At 44.0% G+C, this 18429-nt stretch overlaps 1 protein-coding gene across 5 annotated transcripts in view; it reads right to left on the reverse strand.

Moving 5' to 3' along the window:
• LOC105465096 (tetratricopeptide repeat domain 39C) overlaps nucleotides 1–18429 on the reverse strand; it is a 120068-nt gene that overhangs the window by 12546 nt on the left and 89093 nt on the right. For 4 of the 5 annotated variants that reach the window (XM_011713325.2, XM_071085526.1, XM_011713336.3 and 1 more), the window contains exons 7-8: nucleotides 6599–6692; nucleotides 3075–3182 (exon numbers count right to left, since the gene is read on the reverse strand). In XM_011713325.2, the coding sequence (XP_011711627.1) occupies nucleotides 3075–3182; nucleotides 6599–6692 (202 nt within the window). Of the gene's footprint in view, nucleotides 1–3074; nucleotides 3183–6598; nucleotides 6694–7486; nucleotides 8012–18429 lie in introns of those variants that run through there. The other variant, XM_011713357.3, reaches the window with a different exon arrangement.

Raw genomic sequence — 18429 nt, forward strand, 5'->3', positions numbered from 1 at the left:
GGGGTGAGCCACGGCCCCCAGCTAGATAGTTGCTTTAAAAGATGCAGATGTTTAAAAGCATGGGAGTCTCTGGTTTATCCTAAAATATGAGGCCTAAACTGAGCTTAGGATGACTCACTCTTCCAATAAGACTAAGTGTACACAATCCTATATGTGATATTCTAATATTTATTGGTAACTTATAATTTTGATATAATGTCAAACTTACAGAAAAGTTGCAGGAATAGTAGAGGTATATGATCACGCAAATCTACTTTCAGGTATCTACCCAAAGGTACTGAAAGCAAGGACTGGAACAGATACCTGTAGACCAATGTTCCAGGTGAGTACTCCACACAATAGCTAAACAATGGAAACAACCCGAATGTCCGTCCATGAATGAACGGATGAACAATGTGCCATATACATACAATGGAATATTATTCAGCCTGAAAAAAGGAAGGAGATCCTGACACATGTTATAACATGGATGAACCCTGAAGACATTATGCTAAATGAAATAAGCCAGACACAAAAGGACAAATATATTTCACTTATGCACGAGGTAGGTAGAATACTTAAATTCATAGAGACGGGAAGTAGAAGCATGGTAACCAGGTCTTGGGGGAAAAGTGAATGGGGAGTTCCTGTTTACTGGGTAGAGCTTGGGATGATGAAGAAGTTCCAGAGATGGATGCTGGTGATGTTTGCAAAACAATCTGAGTGTTATCTGGAGTTACTGACACATACACCTAAAAAAGTTCAAATGGTAAATGATGCTACATATTTTATCACAATTTTTAAAAGTACAAAACTATTGACATAGTCGCACAAAACATTAATATGCTGGGGAGCTAAGCCCTGGTGGCAGTGTTCGGAGCCCCTGAGTGCCCATCCCCTCTAGCTCACCGCCAGCCCAAATGGCAGCTCCTGCATGACGGTATAACGGTGCTCCTTCCCTGCCTCATGTACTCTTTTTTTGTTTTTTTTGGTTTTTTTTGAGACAGAGTCTCACTCTGTTGCCAGGCTGGAGTGCAGCGGAGCGATCTCAGCTCACCGCAACCTCTGCCTCCCTGGTTCAAGCGATTCGCCTGCCTCAGCCTCCCAAGCAGCTGGGACTACAGGTGCATGCCACCACGCCTGGCTTATTTTTGTATTTTTAGTAGAGACAGGGTTTCACCGTGTTGGCCAGGATGGTCTTGATCTCTTGACCTCGTGATCTGCCCGCCTTGGCCTTGCCTCATGTACTCTTTCTAGTGGAGCTATTCACCCACATCTTATCCTCTCCACAAAATCCCAGTGCAGAAACAGAGATCAGAATCCTTCATGCTTATCCTCTCCTATGGCTGGTATGGTTCTGGGATTTCCAAATATTGGGGGGGAATAAATGTTCCTCTATACAGCCACACTGTACATTTATGTATCTGAAACTCAACAGAGATGGAAACAATAAATAGCTGTCCACCATCGACTGTGCAGCCTAATTACACCTAACGGCTGCTGAGTTGTGTGCAGGCCTCTGTTTTCTGGGCTATTCAATCTGGGTTCATCAACTCTTCAACATATTAAACACAGTCACTCAACAAATAGCTGCTACTTTCATCTGAGATGTCTTCAAATTCTATACAACAACCCTTTAAGTGTGAGGCACAGCATATTATCCAGGATATGAAAAATAAGCTTATTCAAACATCAGGGACAGAGCCATGAGATCACACCTGTCAACAGGGACTGCAATGAGGAATACGGACACAAGCGGGCTTTGCACTGATGCTAATGGACCGATGCAATTTTATAGGGAATTTAAGATATCCAGAATATACTTATTGGTCAATGTTAATCAATTCTATCTTATTTTAAATATACCAGTTAAGAGGGCAGAATGGAAGTGGAAGATGGTTCATTAAATCTGAACGTTAAGAATAAGAAGATATTGAAAATAATGATTGGATTAGTCTTGAATTTTAAGTAAAAGAACCACTGATGTGGCTGCATGAGGAGGGTTCATTACATACACCAGAAATGGCTTACATGAAGTTGCTTAAAGGCAGAAAATGTACAACCTCTCGGCTTTCTTCAATTCCACACCTCTACAATTCTTAATCACACGGCCCTTTAGGTATTGAAGGATGCAGACAACTACTTTGGCCACCAGGTGACAGCACATCTCTGTCTCCTCATACAAGGGCAAAAAAACCCTTATTCAAAACAGAATACAGGTGTTAATAACGATATGCAGTGTAAATACCTTGCATCTGAAATATCACACTGTAAATACAATAAGGTTAGGAGGTAAAACAAGGTTGGAGCAGATGACTCTGACCTATGCAACTCTGTAACCAGGGCACTAACCAAACAAAAATATTAACACAGGTCAGGCTCTGTGGCTCATGCCTGTAATCCCAGTGCTTTGGGAGGCTGAGGCAGGAGGATTGCTTCAGGCCAGGAGTTAGAGATTGGCCTGGGCAACATAGCAAGACCTTGTTGCTACAAATTTTTTTTTTTAATTGGCCGGGCATGGTGAGGCACGCCTGTAGTTCCAGCTACTGTGGAGGCTGAGGCAGGAGGATCACTTGAGCCTGGGAGGTTGAGGCTATAGTGAGCTATGATCAGACCACTGCACTTCATTCAACCTGGGAAGAAGAGCAAGACCCAGAATAATAATTTAAAAATTAACACAACGAAAAAAAAGCCTGTTGAATTCTTAAAAATTCTTCAGAATCCCAATAAAAAACACAGCATATTAAGTAAAGGGATAGAGACAGGTTGAGGCAATTTAGGGCAAAATGTACAATAACCGGGAAGACCTCACAATATGCATTTCCAAGACAGAAGACAGGACCAAACCAGGCCCAGAGGGGCAGTGTGTGGTGAAGGCGCACCCCGGGCACTACTGAGTTTCTGGGTGCTCACCTGGGTCAGTGAACACAGTATTCTAGCACTATTTACTTGGTTGCACAAAACTTTAACATGCTGGGGAAAGCTGTGGAAGGGCATACCTCTTGCTTCCTCCTGCCATCATTCCCCCATCTGTCCACGTGAGGCGAGCTAATTCACGACAGAGAGAGCACACCGAGGGACCATGGGCGACTCACCTGCAGTCAAGTAGGCATAATAGCACTGGGACCACCTGGACTCGTTTTTTAGCCTCTCAAAGGAATCAAATGCATCCTTGAAATTGAGCTCTATCATGCTGCACCAACCTATGGAAGAAATATTTTTAGCACATGACCCTAAAGTACTGAGCTTTATGACCCATATTTAAGCCACGAGTCTCTTGATACTGTGATCATTCTCTGTGCATGTTCTATGAAATGTGTAAAAAACCTTAACCTGAAAACCTAAGAAATTATTTTTCCCCTTAAATCCTTTCAATGTAAAGTTTGAATTAGACAAGGCACTTAGGTTTGAGTCAGACAACCAATAAAATAGCACAGAAGACCATGGCATAAAGATTTCTAGAAAGACACTCCAATTTACATCCTAACAGTTGTGAGGTTAACCCAAGTACAGAAGTACTGCTCCAAGAGTACACACAGGTGCAATAAGAAACAGTGGAAGCAACACTATTCGATTATGTACTTAATGACTACTACTCATTCTTTTTTTTTTTTTTTTTTTTTTTTTGAGACAGAGTCTTGCTCTGTCGCCCAGGTTGAAGTGCAATGGTGTGATCTCGGCTCACTGCTCCCTGGGTTCAAGCAATTCTCCTGCCTCAGCCTCCCAAGTAGCTGGGATTACAAGCACCTGTCACCATGCCCGGCTAATTTTTATATTTTTAGTAGAGGTGAGGTTTCGCCATGTTGACCAGGCTGGTCTTGAACTCCCGACCTCAAGTATCTGCCTGCCTCAGCCTCCCAAAGTGCTGGGATTACAGGTGTGAGCCACCGTGCTCAGCCTACTCATTCTCAAAACCTTGTAAGATCTAGAGCACAAGCCAATGAGAAAATAGGCATTTCCCTACCTTCCCTCAGCACACTGGGAGCGAAAGGCCCACCTTCCTGGATCAAAACAGTTAGGCAGGCATTCTAGTAAGGAACTGCAGCAACTAAAATGTAAAGGATTTTATTCCCACTTTTCATCACGGTATCCCCCATCTCCTGAGCCCGTAATGTGTGCCAATGCTGTGGTAGGCACTTCACGTAATGCTCTCTAATCCTTATGACAACCTTGCAAAGGTGGCTAATAGTGTCCTTGTATTAGCAAGGACTAATCCTACGCCTGTAATCCCAGCACTTTGGGAGGCTGAGGTGGGAGGATAGCTTGAGCCCAATAGATCTAGACCAGCCTGGGCAACATGGTGAAATCCCATCTCTATAAAAAAAATTAGCCAGGTGTGGTGGTGCATGCCTGTAATTCCAGCTACTTGGGAGACTGGGGTGGGAGGATCACCTGAGCCAGGGAGGTCTGGGCTGCAGTGAGCTGAGACTGTGCCACTGCACTCCAGCCTGGATGACAGAGTGAGACCCTGTCTTTAAAAAAAAAAAAATAACTAAGGTATCAAGAGGTATGTTACCTGCTGAAGCCATACAGCTAAGAAGGAAGGAAGAACTGTGGATCAAAATCCAACACACTTTCCTTTAGATGATACTGCCTCCATAAAAAAAATTCTGTTATCAGGTGCATCACTAAGTAATTGTATAAACTGAGACTTGCCATTTAAACTGTGGGAGGAAAAGTGGGTGAGATATACACTTCAGAAAATTCACTGTCAAATTCTATGGGATGTGATGTTGACATTGAGTAAAAATTTGGGCTCTTTTTTGAAACGGAGTCTTGCTCTGTCACCCAGGCTGGAGTGCAGTGGTGTGATCTCAGGTCACTGCAACCTCTGCCTCCTGGGTTCAAGCAATTCTCCTGCCTCAGCCTCCTGAGTAGCTGAGATTACAGGCACCCACCACCACACCTGGCTAATTTTTATATTTTTGGTAAAGATGGGGTTTTACCATGCTGACCTGGCTGGTCTCAAACTCCTGACTTTAATCGATCTGCCCCCCTCAGCCTCCCAAAGAGCTGGGATTACAGGCGTGAGCTACCGTGCCCGGTCTGGGCTGATTATTTTTATCCTAGCATAGATACCGGGGAAAGACTTGAATTAAATACAAAATAGAGATGGAAGGAAGCACTGACTCAGGAATAAGTCAGGAATAATTCAGGAATAAGTCAGAAATAACTCAGGAAAAAGTACTAACTCAAGCTTCTGAGCCTGAATCGGAAGCCCGAGTTACTACCACCTCCTGAGTTAACCTTCCTAAGGCCTGAGTTGGATGATTTCTAAGCTTCCTTCTGCTCTAACATCCTATCCTGTCATAGGCCTTGAAATGATGCACCAATAAAAGTCCATCAAAGCTAGAGTTTTTCATTCAAGTTCTTTGAAACACATTTCATTCTATATTATGGCTACTAAGCAGAGCCCCAGCAAAGTGTAGATGACACAGAAACACATTTTCCACTGGATTATACTTCATTTCCTCTTTTTAAACCACAACAGGCATTTAAAACGTAATATTGTTTATTGGGCAGTTCACAATCTTTTGGTTTTCAGTTTTCCTTAAAAGGATTCAGGAAGACAATTGTGTCCACAGCAGGCAAAGCAAGTGGCAGGCAGCACAGGGCCTGACCCCCCCAAACTGACAGGTGTCAGCTGCTTCCCCGAGCATTCTGTCTCCACTTCCCTGTCCCTCTGCAGAAAACTTTTTAAGTCTCAATTTCCCTTTGGAGTCTCGTCACTACCTCATCATTTCTCCTTTCTTTTTGTCTCTGTCATCCCTTTCTTATGTGCTACATTATGTCACCTTGTTGTATTAGCTAAGTGAAACTCTGAAAAGTCTGAGTCCCTTATTTAAAATTTTTTTTGTTTCAATTTCGAAGTTGTGTTTACTCTTCCCAGCACAATGGAGAAACTGTTACAGAGAAAGATTTTGCAATTACAAATGTAATAGGATCAGAGTTTCAGTGCAGTCAGCAAAGACCCATAGCAACAATTTTGGAGGAGAAAGGGGAAAATCTTAGGCAGATAAAGCCTTCCAGGTTTGTTTGTGACTGTCTCTCCAGTAAGGGAGAAGCAGAAGGTGGCAGCTAACATGTATGGAGGGCCTTCCGTGCCAGGTCCCCTGCATGAGGCTTCACACGTCATGTCATCTAAACCTGACAGCTACTACAAGGGGAGGCACCTTAACTCCAATGGCAACTACGTGGCTAGGAAGGTTTGGGCAACTTGTCCAAGGTCTCAGAGCTAGTTGATGAAAAACATTGGGGCTTGAGTCCAACTATCTCCTGTCTCCTATTTTTCTTCTCAAGTGAACACTGGTGGGAAGGAGTAACAAAGAGCTTTGAATTCTAATGCACAGTCCAATAAGGTATTTCTGGTCATTTAATCAATTCATTTAACATCACCTATTATCCTAAAATCAAAATGCTGTAAAGAAAAAGTGTTATAAAGAAGTAATGAGAATCAGAGAGAGAAATATCATTGCATGTGCTATGGGAATAATTGAAGTCCTTCTTACTACAGAAGGCATCAAGCATTTTGCAGACACGCATCAAATGGCATGAAAGCTAAAACACTGCATTAATACTACTTCCTAAAAAAGAGGCTGGACAGACACTTCATATTTACCAATTTCATAGAGACAGACATGTTGAATTTCTCTCTGATCTACTGCAAGTTCCAAAGCAGTGTGGAAAGACGTCAAGGCACTGTTGATTTGACACTAAGGAGGAAAGGAAAACAGAATTATCGGCTAAGATCTGTCGATAACATTACAATCATCATAATTCAAAAGCATCTTTTTCCTTCATAGTTATTTTAAACAGGTTAAGCAGTATAGAAGACAGCGGTTTAAAGATTGCTAGGAAAATACTCCGATTTGCCCCCACACAGCTGTGAAATTAACCTAAGCACAGAGAACCTCTCCTTTCTCAGGTGGTAAGGGCTCAGCTGGCACCGCCTTCTCCTTCTGCATTCTCTCATACTTGCAGGATATGTTGGATTTTAATAGTTTGCTAATCTAGCTCCTTTTTACCACATAGGTGTGAAAAGGGAAGGGACTCTATTTCATCCCCCTGTGTGTACCCAGCCCTGGCCCAGAAGTCTCTCAATCACTACTGAGTGAATGCACAAAGCCACTCTCATTAGCCCGGTCCTCAGTGAGCCCTTCACCATACAGTTGACAGTTTGCTTCTATACCCTAGAATGCTGTTCTCCAATTGCTTCTGCTCATCAAATCTCCTCTCCCAACACTTCAGAAATTCTCTGAGGATCCAGATTACATTTCCAACATTTGCATTCACATAACACTGCCTGGGACCCAGCAAACTCTCAAATGTCGGCTCTACTTACTCCCAGTTAAACACATTTCATTTTTTACTCCACTAAAGATCTCGTTCAGGGTCTGCCAACACGATGCCACAAGTACCCGAGAGGAGCAGCTCAAAAGCATCACCAGGATTTGAAGGGTTAGTTTCATCTTAGATAGGCATTGAGAAATGCTAAATGTCATGTATCATTAATAAATAAATCTTGAACACCCAGACGACCTGACAGCTTATTCTGAACGGTGCGTGCATTTTTTTCTTGCTCTGCTGGTGCCAGGGCTCCTCTCATCACTGCCCTACACTTGCAGGGAGGTGGACTTCCCTCCCTTGGGCTTCCAGGTGTGCCTCCTGCTGCTTCTCTATGCTTCCTCCCTCTCCAACACTCCCAACTGCCCCTTCTGTCCACAGCCAGCCAGGTGGGGCGGAAGGGTCCTGGAGGAGAAGCTGCAGGCTTCTCAGAGGACAGGTCCCCCACCCGCAGACCTGGGCTCCTTTCCTCGGCACGTCACTGCAGGAGGCCTCGGGGAAACAAGGGCACTGATGAGCCAGCAGGTGATCCTCAGGACAGCCTGTGACTCAGGAACACTGTAAGCCACATGACTCATTAACCAAGGCCCAGCTGGATCAATAACTGCTCATGCCCCAAAGTAACACTCTCCTCTGTTGTCAGGAAGGTTGAAACCACAGCATTCAATCCATTATCACTGTTTATGAATGCTGACCAGGTAGCCACAGAAGACACGTACCACCGCATCCCTGATTCCTGTTCTCAGTAACTTAACGTCCACTTGGAGGAAACCTCACAGCAACGGGAATCGCCCATAGCTCGGAAGGCAGGCATTGACACTGACTGTTAGCACACAGCCCAAATACAAAACATCAGGGTTGAAAACAAGAAAAAGCAATCCTTTATGACGCAGGAATGTGTGCATGAGCACGTGTGGAGGTATCTCGACACTCATGTCACACCCCACGTTTAATTTTTCCCTTTTGGGGCCAACAGTTCTTCTCCTGAATCAGATATGCACTCCATTTAGCATATTTATACAGAAACCACAGCATTACGGGTTCAGCTTTGCACACCTCTCTCACTTTGCTAAATTAATGACATAGTTCTCACATACAGAATGTTTCTAGATGGGGCATCACCACCGAGCCGTCCCCTGCTGTCCCCCACAGTACATGACAGTGCAATAGCACGCTGCCCTTCAGAGAACAGAAAGTTAATCAGGAAACATTTACTGGGCAACCGCTATGTGCCAGGGACAGGCTCTGGAGATAAAAAGATGAGTCCAAACAAAGCTTTGAATCCCAGTAAAGGAAAAAGAAATCCAGGTAGTATTTCAATCAAATTATTTCTCTTAACCCTTTCAAACTCTCTGAGGTAGGCATGTATTAATTCCATTTGCAGATGAAGAAAGTAAAGTTCAAAGAAGTTAAGGAGCTTGGTCAAGGTCAACAAGGTAACAACTGACTAGTAATCAAAATTCTGCCTCAACTGCCTCTAAAGTGTGCTTTCTTCGGGGAGCGTGTACGCAGACATGGTTGGGGAGCGTGTACGCAGACGTGGTTGGGGAGCCTGTACGCAGACGTGGTTGGGGAGCGTGTACGCAGACGTGGTTAACTCAAGGATCCTGAGATGCGAGAGACTATCCTGGATTAGCCAGGTTGGCCCTAAATACAATCACATGTATCCTTCAAAGTGACACACATAGGAGAGAAGGGGACACTGTCAACTGTGCAGGCAGAGCCTGGAGTGATGCTGCCACAAGTCAAGGAAGGCCAGCAGCCACCAGAGGCTGGAAGAGGCAAGGCAGGGTTCTCCCCGCAGCCTCCAGAAGGCGTGAAAGCACTGACTGAGGCCAGGTTGTGGAGCTCAATGGCATTACGCCGAGAGTAAGCAGAACTACAGAATTCATTCTAGTTCTATCCTGATCACTGAGTGAGGAATTATGACGAACAACCATCAGCACAGTTGAAATAGATTTTCCCTTATTTCTCATATATATATAATTTAAAGACAGGGTCTAGCTCTGCCTCCCAGGCTGGAGTGCAGTGGTGCATTCATGGCTCACTGCTGCCTCAATCTCCCAGGCTCAAGCAATACTCCCATCTCAACCTCCTAAGTAGCTGGGACTACGGGCATGCGCAGCTGTGTATGGCTAAAGGTTTTTTTTAATTTATATTTTGTAGACCCGGATCTCACTACATTGCCCAGGCTGGTCCCAAACTCCTGGGCTCAGGTGATCCTCCCACCTCGGCTTCCCAAAGTCCTGGGATTACAAGCATAAGCCACCATGCCCATTCTCACTAAAAAAATTTAAAAGAAAAAAATGATCTGTGAGATTTTTTTTTTTTTTTTTTTTTTTTTTTTTTTTGAGACAGAGTCTCGCTCTGTCGCCCAGGCTGCAGTCAGCGGCGTGATCTCGGCTCACTGCAACCTCCGCCTCCTAGGTTCAAGCGATTCTCCTGCCTCAGCCTCCCGAGTAGCTGGGACTACAGGCATGCACCACTGCGCCTGGCTAATTTTTATATTTTTACTAGAGATGGGGTTTCACCACATTGGCCAGGCTGGTCTCAAACACCTGACCTTGTGACCCGCCCACCTTGGCCTCACAAAGTGCTGGGATTACAGGTGTGAGCCCCCGTGCCCAGCCCATGGTGGATATCTTAATTTGTCATCATAAAAACTCTCACAGAGGCTGGGCGTGGTGGCTCACGAGGTCAGGAGATCGACACCAGCCTGGCTAACATGGTGAAACCCCATCTCTACTAAAAATACAAAAAATTAGCCGGGTGTGGTGGCACGTGTCTGTAGTCCCAGCTACTCAGGAGGCTGAGGCAGGAGAATCACTTGAACCTGAGAGGTGGAGGTTGCAGTGAGCCAAGATCGCGCCACTGCACTCCAGCCTGGGTGACAGAGCAAGACTTTGTCTCAAAAAAAAAATAAGTCTTTCTCTAGTCCACCATGGACCAGAGAAAGAATTATCTTCAACTGGATACTTGATTCACAGTTCAATTTTAAAGAAATACAGATACTCTGACCTCAAAAGCATTTGCTTTAAAATGGGCTGGTATAAAAAGCCACTAGGCCAGGACTGACTTAGTGCCATCTAGGCTTTTGTCTCATTAATTATACCTGGACACACTGTGTCACAAAAACCACTCCAAGCCTCAGTTTCCTCACTAGTAAAATGAGAAACAATATTGGCTAGCTGTATCTGCTTCCAGCAAAAGCCGGGAAGAACACAAAGCACAAACCTTTGCCAAATTAAGTAGGGCATATTTATTGACAAATTCACATCAGCATAATCTGCTGCCATGGCATTGTTACTAAAGATGGAGCATATTTTTCCAGTTATTCGAGCCTGTCCTCTTACCGGTATATTCCTAGATATTTTCTAGTTCTTCTAGCAACTCTAAAAGGTATTCATTGCCCCATTTTATTCTCTAAGTGAGTGTTGCTGGTATGTGGGAAAACTCTGGGTTTTGGCAAGTTGATTTTGTGTATGACACAAAATCATCCTCTTAAGAGTTCTCTCTCTCTCATATATATATATATATATATATGAGATATATGTATATATATGTATATATATGTATATATAGATATATATGTATATATATGTGTGTATATATATATGTATATGAGAGAGAGAGAACTCCTAAGAGGATGATTTTGTGTCATACACAAAATATAATAAATATATAATATATATATAATATATAATATATATATATATATTTTTTTAATTTCCTTGGATTTTCCATGGAGGCATTAAAGTAATTTGCAAGTGACAGTACTGTCTCTTCTTCCAGAACAAATTTGTTTGTTAATTGGCTAGAAGCACCAGTTAAAATACTGAATTATAACAGCACGCTGCATTGCTGTCTTTAATGAGGCCACCATTAAATATGGTTTCACCATTAAATAGGGCTTGCTGCAAGTAGATGCCATTTTTTACTAAATAAGAAATTTCCTTCCCATTTATACCTTACTAACAGTTTTTTTTTTTAAATTTGGAGCAAGTAGTACATTTTATTAAATGCCATTGATAGGACCGTATGGTTTTATCAATTATATTTCCTTAATGCAGGGAATAACAGGAACACATTACCTGAGGCTGAACCACACTGCCTTTTTGGAAAAAGTCCTACCAGGTCATAGTATAGCATTTTAAAATTACAATGTTGGATTTAATTTGCTATCATTTAAATTTTTTTTTTTTTTTTAGACAGAGTCTTACTCTGTTGCGCAGGCTTGAGCGCAGAGGCGTGATCTCGGCTCAGCTCACTGCAATCTCTGCCTCCTGGGTTCAAGTGATTCCCGTGCCTTAGCCTCCTGATTAGCTGGGATTACAGGTGTGCACCACCAGACCCTGCTAATTTTTTGGATTTTTACTAGAGACAGGGTTTCACCATGTTGGCCAGGCTGGTCTTGAACTCCCGACCTCAGGTGATCCTCCTGCTTCAGCCTGCCAAAGTGCTGGGATTACGGGCATGAGCCACTGCATCCGGCTTGTTTAGAATTTCAATATTGGGAATGCACGACCAAACATTTTTCATTCAGTGCTTTACTCTTTGGTTATCAGGATAATGCTAGACTTGCAGAACCAGCTGCAAATATTTTCATATTTCCTGTGCTCTGAACTGTATAAATAACTAGTTCACTTTCTAAAGCCATGCGTTTCAACTGAATAATTAAATGTTTAAATCGCCATAATTTAAATGTTTTTCTTAATGGCCACACAGTGTAACAAAGAATATTAGACTTTAGACAATACTACCCAATTCTAGCACCAACTTTATAATCAACACAAGTTTGAACCTCAGGAAATAATTTGCTTTGTTTATATTCTCAGTGGGTGTTGAAATTTTGTTTAATTTTTAAGTTTCTTTAATTATTATTATTATTATAAAAACAGGGTCTTGCTCTGTCACCCAGGCTGGAGTGCCTTGAACTTTTGGGCTCAAGCAATCCTCCCACCTCAGCCTCCTGAGTAGCTGGGACTATGTGTGCACACCACGAATCTGGCTAATTTTTAACTTTTTGTGTGTTTTTTTTTTTTTTTTTGTAGAGACGGGGGTCTTGCTATGTTTCTCAGGCTGTTCTCGAACTCCTGGCCTCAGGCAGTCCTCCTGTGTTGGCCTCTCAAAGCACCGGGATTACAGGCATGAGCCACAGCACCCAGCTGGGATGTTGAAATAAATTTCATTTAAGTATAATACTCTTAGGAAAGGTACCTTGTCTTTAAAAATAAGTGTCACCTGTTAATAGTGGTGGGAAATAATCCACAATATTGTTTTCCAACATTCTGAACACACACTCACAGTAAATGGCAATTAAGTCTCCTACCAACTGTTTCAGACTCACTAGGAGAAATGCCAGATTTTATCCAACAGGCATAATTAAGATCTTAATTATCATTAAGATGATGGCGTTAAGATAATGTTGGTGTCACTTCCATCTGTTGGGTTAAACATCGGACAAGAGGTGACTGTTGCAGGGACAAATCACAGAACACAATAGTCCCTTCTTCCCTAATTCTATAGCTTTGATGTGCATTTGCCTTTGAGAATGTTCAAATCTGTTAGATAAATAAGTTTGCAGTTTGTAAAACATAAGCACATTCTATTTTAAGACGTTTTAAGCAACTAGTAAGTAAAAAGCCTGTTAGAGCCTAAGCAACATGGTGAAACCCCATCTCTACAAAAACACAAAAAATTAGGTGGGTTTGGTGGCACATGCCTGTAGCCCCACCTTCTTGGGAGGCTGTGGTGGGAGGATCGCTTGAGCCCGGGAGGTCGAATCTGCAATGAGCCGTGATTGCACCACTGCACTCCCACCTGGGTGGCAGAGGGAGACCCTGTCTCAAAAACAAAAGTTTGTTAGTGTATTAGTCTATTTTCATACTGCTTATAAAGAAATACCTGAGACTGGATAATTTATGAAAAAAGAGAAGTTTAATGGACTCACAGGTCCACATGGCTGGGGAGGCCTTGCATCATGGCAGAAGGTGAAGGAGGAGCAAAGGCACGTCTTACATGGTGGCAGGCAAGAGAAGTGCAGAGCAAAGGAGGGGAAAAGCTCCTTACAAAACTGTCAGCTCTCATGAGAACTCACTCACTATCATGAGAACAGGATGGGGGAAACTGCCTCCCTGATTCAATTATCTCCACCTGGCCCCTCCCATGACACATGGGGACTATGAGAACTACAATTCAAGATGAAATTTGGGTGCAGACACAGCCAAAACATATCAGTTAGAATAGCAAAATTCATGGGATATATTTAGAATAAAAGAAGCACTCAGCAAGTAGTGTGCATATGGATGTGTGTGTGTGTACGTGTGTGTGTTAATGAGAGAAGGATGAAAGGCCTAAGAGATATTTAATATTCATGAGGCATTTGGGAACTAACTATGCATGAGATTAAATATACAAACAACACTAAATATTTAGCATACTAAATATACATGAAACTTAATATTCATGAGGTCTTAATTTGACCATCCACTGGTGACACCCATTCAGGCACCAGGTATCCTCTGCCCAGTAAAACACCAATAAAACTCATGGCTGGGTCAGGCGCAGTGGCCCACACCTGTAATCCCAGCACTTTGGGACACTGAGGCAGGCATATCACTTGAGGTCAGGAGATCAAGACCAGCCTGGCCAACATGGTGAAACCCCGTCTCTACTAAAAACACAAAAATCAGCCAGGCGTGGTGGCATGCACCTGTAATCACAGCTCCTCAGGAGGCTGAAGCAGGAGAATTGCTTGAACCCAGGAGGTGGAGGTTGCAGTGAGCCGAGATTGTGCCACTGCACTGGGCCACAGAACCAGACTCCATCTCAAAACAAAACAAAACAAAACAAAACAAAACAAAACAACCCATGGATGTCCATCAGTCTACTGCACTATGGCCAGGTGTACTCATCCCCATGGGTCGCTCTGATCAATTATGTGCCACAGCCCAGGATGCCCTCCACCTGCAGGCCCCCTCTCTCAAACACAACGCTGGTCCTTCTAACCACATGTCAGTGAGGAAGAGGGATGTGCAGAGGAAGGGAGGGGAGGACACTGCATGTTGCACACCCCAGCACCCAGGTTGCACAGTCCTCCCACCCACCCAGCCTGCAGCCTCTCCTGAGAGCACTAACTGATGCTTTCTCTTTCCCCAGACTATTCACTGAGCGATTTACATCAATTCAGTAAACTACGTGATTCCAGCCCATTTTAATATGGTGTGAGAATCTTCCTGTTCTGAGACCTCTGGAAGAACATGTAGGTGGTGTGCTTGGAGGTGACCAGGGCACCGATGGCATCTGCATAAAAAGGGAGTGAAACGTCCAGTTGCCCGTGGCGAGACACTAATTGGCACTGGTTGTCAACCATTAGGGACTGAATTGTGTCCCTCCAAATTCATGTTAAAGTCCTAAGCCCTACATCAGAATGTGACCTTATTTGGAAACAGGGTTGTTGAAGATGTGATGAGTTAGGTTTAGATGAGGTCACACTGGAGTAGGGTGGGTCCTCACGCACTCATAAAGGGGGAAAATGCAGACGCAGAGGCCAGCGCAAAGAGAGAACACCATGCAGAGGTGGAGGCAGAGACGGGGCGACGTTTCTACAGGCCAGGACATGGCAAAGCTTGCCAGCAAGCCCCAGAAGCCAGGAGAGACGAATGGAACAGGTTCTCCCTCACAGCCCTCAGAGGAGCTAATTCTGCTGACTCTAATTTTGGACATCTAGCCCAGAGCTGCAGGACAATACACTTTTGTTGTTTAAGTCCCCAGTTTGTGATACTTCGTTACGGCAGCCATAGGAAACCAAGACACCAACTGTCAGGGGTGTCCCTTCTTTGGGGATCCATTCACCTCCGTCCACCATCACCTATGTGGTGGCATCGAAGTGTCTTTCTCCAGTGTAAGGGCAAGGGTGAGCACCTGTCCAGCGAGGCAAGTCACAGTGCTCCCCACATCCCACTCAGAAGCCACCCCAGGAGTTCTCACAGGTGATGAAGGTGGGCCAGTGTGGTGCCTGCCTACAAGTGTGTGTGTGTGTGTATGTGTATGTGCAGGCGTGTGTGTGCACGCATAGGTATTTCATATATGCATGCCTATTTCCCTCTTAGGTTGGCAAATTATAACAGAAATTTGTATAAATACCCGATCACCAGCCATAAAGATTTTAGTAATTTTCCATATGTACCAACAGTTTGTAAAGGGTCAATTTCCCTATATCTTTTATTCACACTGAATGTTTTCAGTATTAGCCAACCATTTCTCCATGTTGTTTTAACTGGCATTTCCTGGATTTTTGCGAGGTTCACATGTTACTGGCCATGTGTATACCTTATTTCCTGACTACCCAGCTTAGGTGTTTTGGCATTTTTCTTTTTCTGTGCTTTTATTTATTATCCTTCCATTATGTCCTAATTTTGAAAGAACTCTTTCTACATTAAAGATGCTAACCTTTAGTAGGTTAGCATCCAGGGTTTCTTTTTTTTTCTTTTTTTGAACTTTATAATATTTTTACAATACAGAAGTTTATTTTTATGTCAATTCTATCAATCTTTTGATCAATTTATGATCAATTTTATCCATCTTTTTCTTAATATGCTTTGATTTTAGAGTTATGTTTAGAAAGTCCTTGATGGGGGAGATGGAGCTTTTACTACTACTGGGGATGTGGAATTCACGAAATTTGCATAATTAGGGAGCTGTTTCCACATGCCATAAATATGGCTGCTCCCATTCTGACAAGAGTCCAGGAGCTAGAGAAACATAACCATCATCACAGCACAACTGAGAGGAAAAGAACGAGAGACTGTACTTTGTATTCATCCATCACACACACATGCACAGTCACACACACCACACATACACACCCTGCTCTAAGCACTGGGCACTGGTCTAGGCATTTGAGATACAGCAGTGGCCCAAACCAAGTCTCTGTCCTCATGGATCTTATGTTCTCATTCTAATGGGGAGGGGCAGACAATAAACAAATAAGGAAACCCCTTTATGCAGTGTCCCGAGAGAAGTCTCTGGGTAGGGATGAGGTGGGTGGTCTCCCTGAGAGGTGACTCTGAACAAACTCAAGGAAGTGAGGTACTGGTGAAAGCAGGTATCAGAGGTAAAAATGTCCTAGGCAGGGCCCAGAAAGCACAAAGGCCCCGAGGCAGCCCTGTGCCCTGGGCGTTTAAGGAAGGAAGGAAGCCAGTGGGGCAGGGGTGGAGTGGGGATGGCCGTAGTGGGTGGGCGACGAGGCTGCGGAGGCAACAGACGGTCAGTTCATGCAGGCCCTGATGACCATTATAAGAATGTGGGATTTGGAGCTGGGTGCAGTGGCCCATACCTATAATCCAGCACTTTGGGAGGCCAAGGTGGGTGGCTCATTTGAGGTCAGGAGTTCAAGACCAGCCTGGCCAGCATGGTGAAACCCAGTGTCTACTAAAAATACAAAAATTAGCCAGGTGTGGTGACAAGTGCCTGTAATTCCAGCTACTCGAGAGGCTGAGGCAGGAGAATCGCCTGAACCTAGAAGGTGGAGGTTGCAAGGAGCTGAGATGACACCTCTGCACTCCAGTCTAGGTGACAGAACGAGACTCCACCTCAAAAAAAAAAAAAAAGTGATTTTGGGATTTCGCACTGAATGGGAAGGGAAGTTATTTAAGGGTTTTGTACAGAGACATGATGTAATGTAACCTAAATTTTACTAATGAAGTTACTTTGACAGATATGTTAGAACACACTGCAGGGCAAGAAGAGCAAAAGCAGGGAGTCAGGATGATGTGACCGTCCAGGAGAAAAACAGCGTTGGCTGAGACTGGGGCAGGAGGAGGGGCAGGTGGGAAGGGCAGAAAGAAGTGGCCTCTGAAATTCCTAATTCATTCATAAAACTCCATATAGTATAAGAAAGTGACTCTGAATGTGAACATCACATGTGAAAGAGATACATACAGCAGACAAAAGCTGATGCTGACCTTGAAATATATGCCCTATAGGAGACAAGGCAGGGGAGTTCAGTGAGTTTCCAAGAACCAGACCACCTGTGAGCTGTTTGTTACTGCTGGCTATGCAGACCAATGGCAGATAAGTAAATTACACACAGATTTTCATACCACAAGGATGTTCCGCATGTCTCCATTTGTCCTTTCATGGTTTGTATAAATAATTTCCAACAAGAACACCTCCAGTGCCTACTGTGAATGACTGTTTAGAAGACACAGATCCCCACCTGATAATTATAGTCAATAGTCAGGTATTGAGCAAATGTAAATAGTATATATTTCTGGAACGCAAGATGTCTATCTGTACCTTGACGTACTTTTGAACTTCACCACATTCTCAAATGAATATGACTTATTTAGACAGAATGAGGCAGCTGGAAATTAACATTCTGATGTGGAGCAAGGAGAGGCTAAGTAAAGAGCCTTTTTTTCTTTTTCTTTTTTTTTCCCAGACAGGGTCTCACTCTGTTGCTCAGGCTGGAGTGCAGTGGCGCGATCACGGCTCACTGCAACCTCTGCCTCCTAGACTCCAGGGATTCTCCCACCTCAGCCCCCCGAGTAGGTGGCACTATGTGCACACAACACCTGGTTAACTTTTGTATTTTTTGTAGAGACAGGGTTTTGCCATGTTGCCCAGGCTGGTCTCGAACTCCTCCCACCCGGCCCTCCCAAAGTGGTGGGATTACAGGCGTGAGCCACCACACTGGCCTAGGTAAAGAGCCTTTCAGCAAAGCTGCTTTAATAAGCTTATCCTGGTCTCATCATCCTAATCAGAGGGGCCAAAACATGTGGGGTGCTCTTAACCCTGTGCCTGGTAAGAGGGCAAACCTTCCTCCTTGGCCAGGAGTACAATCTCCAGGCCTCACTGAAGGCCACATAGCCTTTGAGGTGGAGCCCAAACGGGAACCTGCTCAGTCTGACTCCAGAGCCAGCACTGTGGACCTCCCCGTTCCACGGCCTCCTCAACCTAAGGACGGGCCCCACCTCTCCAGTCGTCTCCACCCACAGCAACCACCCATTCACTTGGCGCTTTCTTTTTCTTGCTTTTTAGTATATGCACAACGCTTTCTTCATAATTGAATTGCATGTTTCTTGTGGGCAGGGAATTTTCATC

This window comes from Macaca nemestrina, chromosome 19 (genome assembly GCF_043159975.1).
Source record: "Macaca nemestrina isolate mMacNem1 chromosome 19, mMacNem.hap1, whole genome shotgun sequence".
In the NCBI taxonomy this organism is placed as follows: Eukaryota; Metazoa; Chordata; class Mammalia; order Primates; family Cercopithecidae; genus Macaca; species Macaca nemestrina.